Below are 17,441 nucleotides of genomic sequence, written 5' to 3'. Positions count from 1 at the left end.
GTCACAACTTTAGTGGTCTTTCCATACTAATAATACACAACCTCGTGACAAATTTTCGCAGCCATATTCCATGATTTGATGCCTCATAACATGCTACAAATTATGTTGCAATTATGGAATAAGCTACCAAAGTCTCTCGATGAAATGGTTTATCTTGTTTGCATGTGAATGTACCCTGATGTGGATTGGTAACCATTTTGACATCCAATAAAATCAAATTCCAAATACAAATGATCTCCAAAACATCTGATTTCAACTATTTGAGCATATATCCTTTTGTCCTCTATATATATCTCAAAACTCATATGGATGTTTTCTAGTGATACATACATGGGCTGCTTAGATATCTGCCCAACATCCTTATTATATACGGACATATACATATTGGAGAATATAACATATTCCCAACAAAGAAAACTTAAGGAATCTTCTACATCTCTCTAGCTTCAACGTCAAATTTAGGGCACTGAGCGAGACTAAATTTCTCTTTTTTAGCAACAAGGGTGCCACTTGGTTTGTCGTTTGCATGCAAAATATTTCGAGGACCTTTGATGTACTCTTATGTGATAATCCTAGAATTCCACGAGATTTGTCTTGTTGAATTTGAATCCCTAATAAAAAAAATAGGCTTCCCCAAGATCCTTCATTTAAGAATACTTTAATCAATCGATGCTCAAAAATATGTCATCAACATATAAAACCATAAAGACATATTTACTCCCATTAAATTTATGATACACATAATCATCTATTGTATTTACTTCAAAACCAAACAAGATAATGAATTGATGAAACTTGTGGTACCACTGATGAGATATCCTAAGTTGAGGTTGTTGAGTTTGTTCATTCTGAATAGAAGATTTAATAACATTATACTATCGAAAGTAATAGGAATCAAGATTGATTCCTTCCTTAAGGATAATGTTTTTAACCTTGCTTCTCCCCCAAAGTCGACATCCTCAAAGAATGTTGCTCTTATCCAAAATACAATGTCAATATCCATGCAACCGAGAAGTAACATAATGCTCTCCTTTCATTCCTTAAAGTTAGTCTCATTAAGCAACTGAGAAATAACATAATGCTCTCCTTTCATTACCTAAAGTTAGTCTCATTAAGCATATGAATTATATAAGTAATCAATGTTAGAAGATATAATACCATAATTCAAATTTGTTGTTTTGACCATAAGCAAATCAAGTTTTATGCTCATTAATCCATAAACTATAATCAATAAATTCAGTTTATGACATATTTACAAGGTATCAACACAACACTAGTATCAAGTCTGTGGACAGTAATATTAACTTGCAAGATATATACTTGTTTTAGTGATAAAGCATTGACAAAATAAATCATGTCAATTAACAAACCCTTCTTTGGATTGATTTTTTAATCACATGGAATCAAATAAGTGTCACATATTTATCACCACATATATGTTTATTCGGCCAAGTATCAACCCACCTTTTAGTCGGCTAATACTCATATTAAAAAACACATAAACAATAAAATTTAATCATAAACATTGACAATGAATCATGCAAATTAAAAGCCCATCTTCGGATTGACTTGTTAATGACATGTAACCTAAAAAATTGTCGCATATATGTTTATTATCATATATGTGTTTATTCGACAAAATATCAACCAACCTTTGGGTCGACTAATATTCACATTAATAAACACATAGACCATGAAATTTAATATTAAACATTGACAATAAATCATGTTAATTAAAATCTCCTCTTTGGATTGACTTGTTAATGACATGTAACCTAAAAAATTATCGCATGTTTACTATCATATATGTGTTTATCCGACCAAATATCAACCAACCTTTGGGTCGGTTAATACTCACATTAATAAAAACATAAACCAAAATATTAATTTTCACAAAAAAAGATCACTTCGGTGATATATTGTGTAAATTATTTACCATAAAAATAAATAGCATGTCATAATTGAAATTTATTGAAAAAACAACTTAAGTACACGACAAGTTGAATACATCAACAAGATACATCTCTATAAAGTATAAACATAAATCGGTGATCTGAATCAATCTCCAAATTTCCAATTCATACATATATTGGAACTAATTTATTTATTTTTGCTTGCATAAAAAAACATAAGAAAAAATTTAAATGTAGTCAAACTCTACATAAAGTGTAAATCTTAAACAAAGGTATTCATAAGGTTGAAGATATAAATGTCACACTCCCTTATTTTGACACATTGCCACATAGACAACACATCACCAAAGTGTGGGTTCTTGCCGCACCCAATGAGTGGTCCCACATTTTTTTTAACAATTTAATTTAAATAAAAACTTTAATTTTCATAAAAAAATATAACATTTCATTAATTAAAAATAAAAATCCATACATTACATTACTTTAAAAAAAATAACATGACATTTAAAAAAAACAAAAAACTTAGAAAAAAAACCTAAAAACTTAAACCTACAACTTTAAAAAAACATGAAACAATTTAAAACTTAAAAAAAAAAACCTAGAAATTTTAAACCTATTTATTAGCATAAAGTTTTTTGAGATCGGGTTTCATTGCCTAAGCAATTTCAAGCTCCTCCCCAGCCATCTACGATGTGTTCATCGTTAGTATTTTGTAGTCGTTAATTATCCCTTTGTTTCTGAAGCTCTCTTTCGGAAGCAAGTTGCAAAATCTTGTTCATTCTATCTTTTATACCCTTCATATCGGCCCTCATTTCTTTCAACTCATCTGAATTTGACGCTTTACCTTTGCCTTTGCTTTTTGGTTTGCCCCTTCCCATTAGTCGGGAAGGTGGTGAAACTGGAACAGGTTCATCTTCGTTGAGGTCAAATTGAACACAAGCATCAGATGTAGTGTAGTCGGATTCGAATGTTCTTAAGCGTTTTGAACCACCGACGATATGCTCATCGGACGTTTTGTTGTTTTGTCATTTATTGTTATCTTTCACAAGATTCCAAACTTCAAGAAACTTGAAAGCCTTCAAGCTTTCTTTTTGATACACTTTCACCGCTTTTTGCAAAATCACATCATCGCTTTCTCCGTTTTTCCGTTGACGTTTCATGTTGGTATACAAATCATTAAAGAACATGACTTCCTTGTTCATCTTCCTCCATTTCGAGTACACTTGATGTTTTAAACGATAGACTTCACGGTTCATTCCTTTGTGGAACCTATGTAAAACCCGAATCCAAAAACGGTCATGATTTTGGTACACGGCAAGTTGAATAAATCAACAAGATACATCTCTATAAACATAAACCGGTGATCTGAATCAATCTCCAAATTTCCAATTCATACATATATTGGAACTTATTTATTTATTTTTTGTTTGCATTGACTCCGTAAAAAAAAGCACAAGAAAAAATTTAAATGTAGTCAAACTGTACATAAAGTGTCAATATAGTTGACATGGGCTGATGTTAATAAATATATATTAGAAAAAAAAAAACTTGACAGTAAGGTGTAAATCTTAAACAAAGGTATTCATAAGGCTGAAGATAGTGATGTCACACTTCCTTATTTTGCCACACTGCCACATATACAACACATCACCAAAAAGTGGTTCCTTGTCGCACCCAAGAAGTTGTGCCACATTTTTTTTACAATTTAACTTAAATAAAAACTTCAATTTTCATAAAAATATATAACATTTCATTCATTAAAAATAAAAATCCATACATTCCATTACTTTAAAAAAATAACATGACATTTAAAAAAAAAAAACCTAAAAACTTAAGCCTGCAACTTTAAAAAAGACATGAAACAATTAAAAACATAAAAAAAAAAAACCTAGAAATTTTAAACCTATTTATTAGCATAAAGTTTTTTTAGATCGGCTTTCATTGCCAAAACAATTTCAAGCTCCTCCCCAGTCATCTATGATGTGTTCATCGTTAGTATTTTGTATTCGTTAATTATCCCTTTGTTTCCGAAGCTCTCTTTCGGAAGCAAGTTGCAAAATCTTGTCCATTCTATCTCTTATACCCTTCATATCAGCCCTCATTTCTTTCAACTCATCTGAATCTGACGCTTTACCTTTGCCTTTGCTTTTTGGTTTGTCCCTTCCCATTAGTCGGGAAGGTGGTGAAACTGGAACGGGTTCATCTTCGTTCAGGTCGAATTGAACACGAGCATCAGATGTAGTGTAGTCGTGAAACATCCCAAAAATACGGTCCAAAAATTTCGTTTTTAAATATTAATAAAACCATAATTATCAAAATCATTTCATCCAAAAACATAAGTCATCGTATCAAATCAGAGTATCATATCAAAACACATGTTAATTATATCAGAGTAAAACATCCCAGACTAAAACATTTTGGTGTGTGCAATGCAGTCATCCCGAGCTCTTCTATTTGCAACTGGAAGTACTTGAAACCAAAACTGACAATCGTAAGCACGAAGCTTAGTGAGTTCCACAACCTACCACATACCATACACATAAGCACATATATTGAGCCCCCGCCCCTACATCGGGCCCCACCCGGCATCAGACTCTATCCGGCATCGGGCCCCGCCTGTCATCGAGCCCCGCTCGGTATACAAATCTGTTTCTCTTAGGCCCCTCCTGTCTCTGGGCCCCACCCGCTATACACATACAACAATATCATATAATCATACTAGCACATAAAGAAAACATACTCTAAATGTATTTCCTGTCCTAAGGCCTCGCCTAACTTGGGCCTCGCCCTTGTCCTGCTACTGATGAGTCATGGAACCTCGTCCACACTCCTGCTGGTAGTGAGACACTCACTTCTCTCCTATCACGGGCCCAGCCCCTACTCTGCTAATGATGAGATATGGAACCCCGTCCATACTCAGCTAGTGATGAGATATGAGACCTCGCCCACACTCACCTCTCTACCAGGCACATACAAGTACCACACAGACAACAAGTATAATCTAACATGCAAACATTCCTCAGGCTTGCCCCGGTATCGGACCGAAATTCGGAAGCATATAAACATTCATCGGGCTTGCCCCGGCATCGGATCGTAATCCGAAACATATAACATAACTAATGCCAAGGGCTAACCCCTAGGTCTTCCTACCATACATAAACTAAATGGGTCGGCATTGTGGCCGTAGACCCATACAAACAAGAGGAAACTCACCTCGCACTGCTGAAGTCCCGCGGATAATCCTCCGACTGCTAACTGATAATTCCCAGAACTGCTGATCCTTCAGCTCCCCGAGCTATCAGTACCAAAATAACACTTAGTCAAAACCCAATAATCCTTACTTGAGGTGAAATGACCGTTTCACCCCTGGCCCAACAGGATTCACAACCAAGGCCTAAAACTATCAAATCCATAAAAATCCATCAATGGCCCAATTTTCCAAATTGGGCCCAAATCCTTACATGGGCCTTTCCCCAAAGGCCAATTACTTTTCTGAAACAATGAGTTTTCGATGGCCCAAAAGTCCAAGCCCATTGAGCCCAATCAAGGCCTAACTACATTGGGCCCACCAAGGCCAATTCATCATCCAAGGCCCATTAGGGCAAGGCGAGCAAGGCAAGCCCAACAAGAAGTCTATTACTCTAAAATCCTTAGTCCATTATGAGCCCAAATCAAGGATAAGTCCAATACCAAGCTAGCCCACAATTAAACAACCCAAAACTTGCACAGGTGATGCTCACGTCGTGAACACCTTATGCTCACGTCGTGAGGTTGTGACTTTGGCCCAAAAACTTCCTCGAACACGCTCTCACGTCGTGAGGCTTCATTCCCCACGTCATGAGTCCAGATCTGGCCAAAAATGAGCATTAAGCTCCTAATCCATTAAGCCTTAACATGGGACAGTCTAGAGGGTCTTCCTTGACCCCAAGGATCATAAAAATCATAGCTTTCCAGTAACATATGTCCAATACATAACTTAAACACCAACCAAGATCAAAATGAAGGAAAAAGGGCCAAGACTAAAACTTTGAGTCCAAAACCATGACCAAAGTCCAGGTGTAGAACATATAGGACTTAATATACCACCATGATGCATAAAGTTGCCAACTTTATGGATTCCATGCATGCCAACCAACATTACAAGCCATAAAATGCATGGAAACTTGGATCTAGCAAGCAAGGAAAGGAAAGGTATGAGCTTGAGGACTTACAAAGGTCCAAAAGCTCCACAACTAGCTGATGATGAAGCCAAGAAGCTAACCAATGCACCACCAATGATCTTCTTCTCCTTAATGAGCTTCAAAGCCTCCAAAATCTCTTGAATAACACCAAAATGACCAAGAACTTCAATGGGGGCTGAGATTAGGGTTTCCGGAGGTCTTGGGAGTGAAAGAGGTTGAGGAAAATCAACCATAATCATCTCATACCTTTAAATACCCGAAAATTAGGGTTTTAGTGCATTAGACGCTCCTCACGCCGTGAGCACTCTTTGCTCACGTCGTGAACCTTAAATGAGCTTGGTCAACAAGTCAACGGTCACTCACCCGAACTACTCCAACTTCAAACGACCATAGCTTCTTCGTTTCAACTCCGTTTTTGACGTTCTTTATATCCACGGAAAGGTGGCGAGAAGCTCTACACATATATCAACTTATATTCATGCAAAACATTCCGAACGAAAATCCAAAATTCATAAAGAGATTGAACTGCCACTTTACCGATATACCCCTTGGCTCCAAGGCACAACCCAAACCCCCGGATCACCTCAACTAGGGGAGGCAAATCGGGTCATCGTGTCGTGTTTTTATCTGACACGACACGACACGACACGACACGATCTCAGTTTTTTTTAACTAACACAAAAACGAACCGATTAAAAAACGACAAACACGACACGACAAAAATAACATGACATAAAAATTATTGTATTTAATTAATATTTATTCATACATAACATGAAAAACACGACAAACACGAAAAATAAATGTTAAATCGTGTCAATTTCATGTCAAATTTTGAACACGACACGGCGTCGTGTTTTTTTACACTTGACACGAACACGACACGAAAACGAATTTGAATTTCAGTTTCGTTTCAATTTCGTTTCGTGTCGTGTATTTTTGTCGTGTCGTGTCATCAATTGCCACCTCTAACCTCAACTACGTCGTCCGTTTCTAAATGGGTCTAGATCTCTCTTTTCCAAAGGCGCTAAGCCTTATGATAACCCATCTTCTGGCCACAGTCCCGAATTAGGAGAGCAATTCGGAACAGGGTGTTACAAGTCAAATTCGAATGTTCTTAAGCTTTTTGAACCACTGGCGATATGCTCATCGAATGTTTTGTTGTTTTGCCATTTATTGTTATCTTTCACAAGATTCCAAACTTCAAGAAACTTGAAAGCCTTCGAGTTTTCTTTTTGATACACTTTCAGCGCTTTCTGCAGAATCACATCATCGCTTTCTCCGCTTCTCCGCTGACGTTTCATGTTGGTATACAAATCATTAAACAACATGACTTCCTTGTTCATCTTCCTCCATTTCGAGTACACTTGATGTTTTGATCGATAGACTCCACGGTTCATTCCTTTGTGGAACTTATGTAAAACTCGAATCCAAAAACGATCATGTTTTTTGTCTTTTTCAGTCGTCGCATCTTCTGGAATATCGATTCATGATTGTGCCAACACTAACACTTCTAGGGATTCACATCCTTTAGCAGTCGCGTTCTCTTTTCTTTTACTTGGTGCTCGAGTGGGTTGAGTTTCTTGAATGAATTCTGGTTTGAAATCAGAAATGATTGTTCATGGTTGTGATTGTGTTTGTTGAACAAACTCAAGTTGAGGAAAAAAAGTCAAACAAATTAAAATCTGGGTCGGGTTATGGTTGTGGTTGTGGAAGTAGTTGTGTTGGTCATTGTGGTTGTGCGATTTGTTGTGGATAATACGAAAGCATACCACCATAGTGATAATACGGAGGCGAATAAATCGGTTGATCATATGAAGGTCTTGGGGTTGTGGTGTTTCTGATGTGTGTTTTTTCGTTGGTAGGTTTTTTGAAAGAAAACATGTTGAGAGGATTTGAGAAAAAGATGATAAAATATTAAGAAATGTGAATGAGGTTTTGTAAAAAATGATATGTATATATAGGGTTATTTAAAATAATAATAATAATAATAATAATAATAATAATTGAATTTGAAAAATGACCATTGAAACGGTCACATATGGCTCAACCCATACATGTCCATGAAAACCAATTTGTGTTACCATCATATTGGGACATATCTCCAACAAACTTTCACTTACACACGCTACAACATTTATATAGTCAAACTGTAACTTCATACAACTAGTTGGATCATGTGAACCCTTAAGTTCGATCGAGCCCCAAATAAGTGATAACATATCATAGATAAGTGATAACATTTCATTTGTTTTCGATATCTAGTATGAATCTTAAGATAATGAATCCTCGTCATCTCTTACGTTTAAGTATTATATTTCTCATTACAGCCCGCGATGACTTATGGTCAGTCTGATTAAGTTTTATAAACACCCCTTGACATTTGCTAAAAATACAAGGAACAAATTTGATATCTAGAAGAAAAATGCCGATTAACAATAGTGAAGGGGCCATTTATGCGACTCATTCCAATCCTATAATCAAGTAGGGCTTCGTCTACACAAGGCATCAACTATATAAACGCGGAGCTAGGGTTCCTGAAAGAGTATCCAGATTCCAGAGCTACCATCGCCGCACAGCCATCTTTGAACCTCAAGTTCTCTCTATACCTCCCTTCCTCTGTTTCAATACATGTTTATGAACACTTCTTAGAATCGACACTTAGTTTTGTCTATCACCGCTGTTTCTATTCGACTGTTAGTAAGGATTTGATTTCAGGCGAAATCAGATCTATATTCCGTTTCTTCTGAATACATAGCTCGAAAATTATATTTCAAGCCGTTGATTTAATGAAGAACACTTATCACGAATCCGAATCTGTTGATTCGATTCTAATTTTTCGTTTGATAGAATGATGATATCTTTGTGCAAACGCAGCATTATCGATCAATCGGAATGCAATGAGCGGCACTTCCACACGAGATTTCTGACTTTAATTTCAATATATGCTCTCTTTTTATTCACCAAATTCTTCTCACTTCTTGCTTTAAAAAAATCTCTAGATTTCGTTAAAATGCTAATATGTTGATTGTGAGTTTGAAAGGTATAAAAAATAAAAGTATGTGGTCTCTGTAATGTTGCTTCATAATGGTGAACTCTCTCACAGCTAATGAGAGAAATTCAAGTTTCCGGAGCATAAATTACCTTTTTTAAATCGCCAGGATTAAACAGCTCAATGTATTTACCAATTGCATTGACGTTACCTGTCTCCTGGCACATTCCTTAAGAACAAGGTTTTAAGGCCGAAGAGAGTGGTGCCTTTATATTCTAAATCATATAAACTTTTAACATGATCATTGGATTTTATCTCTAGTCGTCTTCCTCACTGTTATCTGTGTTAACCTCATCATAGATAACAACCTAGGCCTATTTTTGCACAATCAGAGTGTTTTATCAAGTTTTTGAAGAATTTCTGTTACTACCTGACCAAAAAAATCTAATTTTTTAGTGTTAATTTCTGTAGTTTCTAGGCATATCTAAAGGTTAAGAGCAATAAGCTGATTGTTTTTTGATAAATTTGTTTTGCTAAAGAAACAAAATTAGTTAAGCAAAAATTTACAGATGGGGATTATATATGATGCACAACGTGATTGTAGTTCATGGCCTATAAAACGATGTTGAGTGAAATCGCATACAAACAAAATGTATAAGATTAAGAGAGTACTCTGAGGGAAATCCATCATTAAAGAGATACAACAACACGAAAAGAAGATTCATGAATAGAGATATCAGAAAGTAATATTATTTACTTGGATATTGCATCGATGTGGATATGCAGATCTTGGTCTATTTTGTCAGTGACGAGAAGGCAGTCTGCTTTGTTCGATAGATAGATACTCGAAAAAGGATAGAAGATATAAGAAGTAGGTTCGATAGATAGATACTTGAAAAGGGACGGAAGATATAAGAAACTTTTTCGATAGATGGATCCTTGAATAAGGCTTTAATGTTTTGCCTATTAAGATTTGAGTATTGAGGGGGTGTTTTTGGCAAAAGAGGGTGGAAAGAAGAGTAGAAATAATGTATTTGAACCCGAAAAAGGAGAGAGATATCGGTAGAAGTCTACTGATGAAGATTACCTTAAAGAAAACATCTTTGGTCAGTTTTCACCACCGGTAAAAGCTGCCAACTCAGCTTGCTGGCGGTAAAAACATTACCACATCCTACAACCCAAAGAAAAAAAAGTCACTTACCATAATCTATTCCCCTACACAGCTTGTTGGCGCCATGTATCTCTTCTATCTGATGCTCAGCTGCAATCACCCTCTCCTCGAGAGACGAGTGCCTCTCCCGATACTCTCTCACTTCCGCTCGAGCGGTGGTAAGGTCTTCATAGAGACTGTCAATGAGATGGCATGTCCGGGGGTAGTCTGTAACACTGTAAATTTTCAAATAAAATTTTCATTTTTAAAACCGCATAAAACACAATCTTACAATTCTCAAAACACAATTGTATAAGTTGTTCAAAACACAAGACAACAAAATGTTGATAATATTCCACAATCTTCAAAACTAGGGGTGTGCAAAAAAACCGAAAAACCGAGCCGAACCGGCCAATCCAAAACCGAAAAAAACCGTAACCGAAAAAAACCGAAACCGAAAAAACCGGATATCAACGGGTCGGTTTTTGGTTTTGATATTTAGGTATCCGCGGATACCCGAACCAAACGGTTATATATATATATATATATATATATATATATATATATATATATATATATATATAATTTCATTAGTATTGTTTCGATTAATCTGTGAGACCAGTAGCCCAAACAAAAATCCATACAAAAAACTACAATTTTGTAATTCTAAATTCATTTGATTTTCTTGTTATTTTATTATTGTATTTATTATACAAATTATAATCATTATGTTTTTTAAATTTCATTTGTGTTTTTTTAACTCTTTGACATACTAATTTTAAGAAATAGATAACTAAAATGGAGTTTGTAGTTTCAATTGAATTGAATTGTTTATATTTTATTGGGTACCCGTGAACCGAACCGTGGTTACCCGCATTCATACGGTTCGGTTCGGTTCGGTTCGGTTTTTTTGTCAATTCGGTTTGGTTTCGGTTAGTGCGCATGAGGTACCCGCCCCGTGGTCACGGTTCACAATTTTCTTACTATCCGAACCGAACCGCTCCGTGAACACCCCTATTCAAAACATAATCTCTAGCTGGTGTGCAGTGGCAGAGCTTGAACAATTAACTTGGGGGGCCGAAAATATTATAAATTGAAATTAACATTCTTAAAAAAAACAAACTGTTTTCAACAAATAAACACCAAAAACACATAGAAGAAGGATTACAACTCAGCCCGACGACCTGTAATGTCTTTAAATTCATTAATTAAAGACTTCGAATCAATGTTTTCAGCAATTTCTCTTTCTATGTAAATCACCAAGTTGTTTGCGAGAAAATCATCTGACATCTTATTGCGAAGACGGTTCTTGAATATTTTCATTGCTGAAAATCTCATCTCTGTTGTTGCGGTAGAAACTGGAAGTGTCAAGATTAACCTAACCACTTTATCAAGCAAATAATATGTCTCACGTTTCTGAGTTTCCACAAGACGCGTGCATAGGTCAGCAATAGTCGATACACCACTTAGCCTTGGATTCTTTGTCGTATCAATATTAAAAATCTCCAATTGAGATATATCGTAATTGAATCCTCTCTTGCTCCATAAAATCTTCAGGATAATACTTCTCAACAAGAAGACAAATTTGATCAACGTTAATCACTTTAGAAAACTAAAGTAGAACTAAGACTTAACAACTCCATCGCCTGATCATTAAATCTACTATTCAACTCATGTAACTGTTTGTCCAATGTCGCTGTAAACAAATCCATTCGATAAAAATGTTCAAAAGTAACATGATTATCTGTCTTCCGAGGCCGGTATCGAGTAGAAGTATATGGAGCATTCATATCTGGCATATTTATTTCGTGTTTTTCACAAAAAAAAAACTTTACTTGTGCAAGTAAAGACTCCCATCCTTTGTTTCTGATATCATTTAGACCCTCCTTTGTTGCTGAAACTAACTCCATAGCATTAAGAATATATCTTGGGATTTCTTTTGTAGAGCTTGAGAAACTATATCAATTTTCCCATTACTTCCTTTATCAGGTGAAAAATAAACACAAACTCAAATGATTTCAGATAACAGTAAGCTGCATAAGCATCTCCGCGTTGAGAATAAGTAGCGGATACGTCATCAATTATTCCTTGGAGAACAACACGAGTACAAGCAAACATGTCAATCAAACTGCAAACGGAACGAAAATGAGAACCCCAATGTGTATCACCGGCTCTTCTTAATGTCCCAACTTGATTCAATCCTTTACCTGATTCAATTTCACCTAGTTCCAATAATTGTTCAATCTCAGTTGCCTTTGCATTTTTTAACTCATCATGACGCTTACTGGAAGCACAAACTACGTTAATTGTAAAAATTAAGTTTGTGAAAAATTGGTGTACCGGAATAATTTCCCTTGATGCAGCCACCAAGGCTAGTTGCAATCTGTGAACAAAGCGGTGAACATAATATGCATAAGGACAATCCTTAAGAACAAGTGCTTGCAATCCATTCCATTCCCCTCTCATATTACTAGCACCATCATAACCTTGGCCACAAATTTTACTAACATCAAATTGATAGTGTAAAAGTTGTCTCCACATATTTATTTTCAAGGTTAATGATAAGGTATCCTTAACATGAACCAAATCCAAGAACCTTTCCCGTATTATTCCTTCTGCATCAACAAATCTCAAAACTATCGCCATTTGCTCTTTTTTAGACTCATCCTGTGACCCATCAACCATGACACAAAAGTATGAATCCCCCACTTCACTACGAATATGCTTTCGAACTTTATTTGCAATAATACTAAGAATTTCTTTTTGAATTTCCCCAAAAGTATACTTTGAATTATAAGGAGCTTTCTCTAATATAACATTTGCAACTTCATCATTATAAGATGCTAGAAGTTTTAGTAGTTGGAGAAAATTACCACGATTTTTGGAATTAGGAGTTTCATCATGTCCTCGTAAAGCACAAGCTTGGAAGGTTAACCAACGAACCGTGTCAATTGAAACTTTTAATCGTAAACGGGTTTTCAATATTTGTGCTTCATTTTGCTTCACTATGATATTTTCAATGTGTGATGCTTGGTTCATCAAGTTTTCAGCGAATGCAACAACATTTCTATGTTGTGAGCAACCAATATGTTTCAAGAACGCACAAATTTTCCCGTCATTAACTTTTTTCCAATTGTCAAATCCTTTAACAGTAAATGCATCGTAACCATGACACACACTTGGTTTATCATTAAATATATAACAAATAAAACAACTAGAAGCATGTGTTGTTGGAGAATACTCTAGCCAATTAGGGAAAATGTTGAACCAAGAATATTGGAATCTACGAGGATGTTTCGTTGAACCTTTAGCTTGATACTCCTTAAGACGTATTTGGAAAGGTCCTAAATTCATATAAGCTCGTCTCACTTGTTCCCTTAAATTAACCGGATAATCCCACATTTGCTTTCGTTTAGCGGGATCTCTTTCTAGATTCTTCAAATCAACTTCATTAGGGTTTTCCTTTTCTTGTGGTTGTGGCTCATTCTCTTGTAGATTTTCCTTTCCTTGCGGTTGTGGCTCACTTGTTGATGCTTTGTGACGTTTACTCTCTTCACTTTCATGATTAGTTTCTTTATCATCTACCTTTCTTTTGTAAAAATAATCTAAGGTTTTCATCTTTCCCATGATTATATCTAGAAAAATCAAAATGAAGGAACAATTATTCAATCAAAATAAAAAATAAAACAATAACCAATAACTCATTTAACAATTAACAATATGTGAAAACTGAAAAATGAAAAAAGTGAACTGAAATCAAAAGTGATTAAGTGAAAACAGAAATCAAAAATCAAAACAATAACCAAATATATCTTTGTTTTCAGTTTTGTTTGAAGCAAAACCAAATCAATATTTTTCTATTCATTTTTGGTGTCCTAGAGCTTACATTAAATCATAAGTCATAACTGTCAACAATTAATTTAATCCAAAACTTTCAAGATGTAGTCATGTAGACATATCATTATGCTTATTTATTAAACTGTAGCTAGCTGATTTAGAAAAAGGTTATTAATTGGCAAATGACAGCCAAGTTAAAAAAGAAACTCTAAATCCTAATTTGGAGTTTGGACCGAGAGAATTAGGGAAACTCAGATACAACAAATAGCAGCAGCAGTGCAACACAACAAGGAACAATCAACAATCAAAAGAAAGAACAAGAGAAGTAGAGAAATAGGAAAGAAAGAACAGGATCCGGGATTCCATACGACCATACCTGATTTCTGTGAATGGCGACTTCAAGACTTGGCGATGGCCGATGGCGAGACTCGAGAGTGAGACCAGGCGGAGACAGCGACACAATGCGAGACAGCAACACATGCACACAGCGACATCAGAAAGCGAGAAGAGACACATCGATTTGGCGAATTGGGCAATTGGCATGAACCGATTTTGATTTCTTGAAGAATCGTCGCTTGGAGAATTCGTCTATTAGACTATTGCAGTCTGTGAGGAATCGGGAGGGGCCAAAGCCCAAATTTGAAAATAGCAGGTCTATAACTATTTTTTTTGAACTATAATTCCTACTTCTAGCCCAAAAATCAGGGGGGGCACTGCCCCTCCTGGCCCCATAGAAACTACGCCCCTGCTGGTGTGTACAATCATGTCGGTGTCTTCCCGCGATCTTGAAATGTACCTGAAACACATATAACTCAACACGGTAAGCACGAAGCTTAGTGAGTTCCCCAATATACAAACACACATATAAGTAGCCTCTAATGGCTAAATCTCGATAAGGACCCTCCGGTCCATGTGTCTCAGTGAGGACCCTCCGGTCTCACAACTTGGGTTGGACTCTTCGGTCCTAACCAATAAAGCCCAGAATAATATACAACATAAATCACAAAGACAAATGCATGATATCACATAACTCAGCATAAGCATATAAGACCCTCCGGTCACACAGTACTACCACTCAGGTAAGTATAGTGAGAAGACTCACCTCAACTGCTACGGGAGAAACCCTACACTTTCGTTGTTGCGCACTACTGAACTGGGCCAAAACAACCCAACACTATAATCAAAGACTATACAAGGCTGCACCTCAACACTATGCCCCATAGATGGCCCAACTAACCAGGCCCACTACTGACCCAACTCATTGGGCCCACCAAGGCCCAAGATAAAAAAGGTCCACAAAGATCCACTAATGGCCCAATTTTCCAAATTGGGCCCAAACCCTTTCTTGGGCCTTACCTTAAAGCCCATGACTTAACTCTAATCCAAAACACCCTTTATCAGATGGCCCAACCTGTCACCAGCAATCGGGCCCAAGAAGACATCCCAAACTGAAGCCCAAATATGCAAACCCACTCAGACAGAGTACGCAGGGCGTACTCAGTGGTACGTTGCGCGTACTGGCTTGTACGCCCAGCGTACATCCCTCTTAAACCCACTTTTCCATTAAGCACTTAATGCTTTAAGCCATAACTCCAAACTACAAATCTGAGTCCCAAATCACGTTTAAACCCATAAAGTCACTGGCTTGGTGACTTTGCATGCCCCACATAAGCCCAAATTCCAAAAATGGCATTCTACTTCCATGAAAATGGTCTTAACTCTTGCATGAATCCATTAAGACTTCCAAGATAACAACTTTATGATTCTAGGTCCCAAATAACACTGAGAGGGGCAACTCTAATCTCCAAAAGCGACATGGACTCAAGGGACTTCATCAATGGGACCAAAAGAGTCCATAAACTCAACCCAAAAGAGTTCTAAGAAAATAACCACTAAGTTTGAGACTTTATACCTCAAATGAGAGCCAATGGCTGATGAGGTTCTGGATCTAAAAGCTCTAGCTTCTTCAGTGAATCTTCAAGAGTGAGCACCTTCTTCAAAATCACCAAAACACTCTTCTAATGGTCTTCTAAGCTCCAAGAACACACAAGAAGGATTAGGGTTTCGTGACAGTTGTCCAAGGGTGAGAGGGAGGCTGATCTTTGAGGTATTATGTTCTTTATATAGTGTCCATCTCTAAAATTAGGGTTTTTCATTCTGACCCTCGTACACCCCGCGTACCTTCTTGTACGCCCCACGTACGAGTCTGTGCACCCCGACTCAAACCTCGCACCTAAGTTGCGCGTTCTTCCCAGCTACGCCTTGCGTAGACCTTTTCTCCTCGGTACGCCCTGCGTATCACTTAGTACGCCCCGCGTACTAGGGTTTTCTCCCAAACCCTAACTCTTCCGAATGCCATAACTCACTCGATACATCTCCGATCTCGACCATCCATATATCCATAGAAAGGCATCAAGACGCTCAACACTATTATCAATTCATGCTTGCCATCAGATATCCCGAATCTGAAATCCATTTCCCATAAAGCCTGATTGACAAATTATCGAAATACTCTTTTTTCTCTAAGTCACAACCGAATACCCAAAACATCCAATATAGCCTCCACCTCCAAATGAGCCCAATGTCTGACTTCATCAATGATTCTAACCCTGCTAACACCCAGCCCTTTTTCACCATTTCGAAATGAAAACATATCGAAAACAAGATGTTACATAGTCCCTCTCCAGAAATCGAGTCTGTGTGTCAGTGGCCTCAGCAGCGGCTCCTAGCTCCATGATCCCATTTGTCGACGCCCTAGTCTGATCTGAAGGGTTTTGAGCATAACATCAATCCTATGGTGTTCATGCAACCCTAATTGCTTGGATCTAGGTTTTCTACTTTGAACATGCAATAAACTTCCAAGACTTACAAACCCTAGATCTATCATATAAGAACTGAAATAAGGGTTTAGTAATTACCTTTGATTGTTATGTAGCAATAACAATCAATCCTTGCTTTGATTGGCTTCAGAAAGCTTAGTGCCTCAAGTGTTGCACCTCTAATGGAGTCACAAACACCACTAAGCAATTGGATGAAGGAGAGAAGAAGAGAGGCTGCCCAAAATCGTCCAGAAACCCTAAGGGGATCATTCACCACGTTTTTGGGGCTTAGGGGCTCCTTAAATAGGTAGACTATTAGGGTTATCTAACAAGGAAACCCTAATTTGACTGCTTAAGCCCTAAGCAGCCCATGGACCCCTTCTGGAACTTGCTTTGGACTATTTCTAATGGGCTTCCCCATAGAATTCGTCCAACCTATAATTCCAAGGTGATCCATAACCCAATTGCAATTATCCTATAATTACAATTCCAGTCCCCTAAGTTTAATTAATCTCTTTTAGTCACAAAATTAATTCTTAACTAATTCTT

The 17,441-nt window shown here is 36.9% G+C and overlaps 1 protein-coding gene and 1 non-coding gene across 2 annotated transcripts; one reads left to right on the top strand and one right to left on the bottom strand.

Moving 5' to 3' along the window:
- Nucleotides 1-9,170: 9,170 nt before the first annotated feature.
- On the top strand, nt 9,171-9,315 carry LOC145141501 (small nucleolar RNA snoR137). The gene has a single exon (XR_013722709.1). It is a non-coding gene; the product is annotated as a small nucleolar RNA snoR137 (small nucleolar RNA).
- An 859-nt stretch (nt 9,316-10,174) lies between these two features.
- LOC145139427 (uncharacterized) lies at nt 10,175-14,589 on the bottom strand. Its single transcript, XM_079073251.1, has 6 exons — nt 14,450-14,589; nt 12,264-13,825; nt 11,872-11,932; nt 11,453-11,800; nt 10,288-10,472; nt 10,175-10,257 (listed from the first exon to the last, which is right to left on the bottom strand). Exons 1-6 carry the CDS (start codon nt 14,587-14,589, stop codon nt 10,175-10,177), a joined length of 2,379 nt encoding a protein of 792 aa, XP_078929377.1.
- Between the last annotated feature and the right edge of the window lie 2,852 nt (nt 14,590-17,441).

This window comes from Lactuca virosa, chromosome 9, assembly GCF_052849685.1.
Source record: "Lactuca virosa cultivar CGN04683 chromosome 9, Lactuca_virosa_CGN04683_v6, whole genome shotgun sequence".
Taxonomy (NCBI): Eukaryota; Viridiplantae; Streptophyta; class Magnoliopsida; order Asterales; family Asteraceae; genus Lactuca; species Lactuca virosa.
This window is presented reverse-complemented; position numbering and strand designations above follow the sequence as displayed.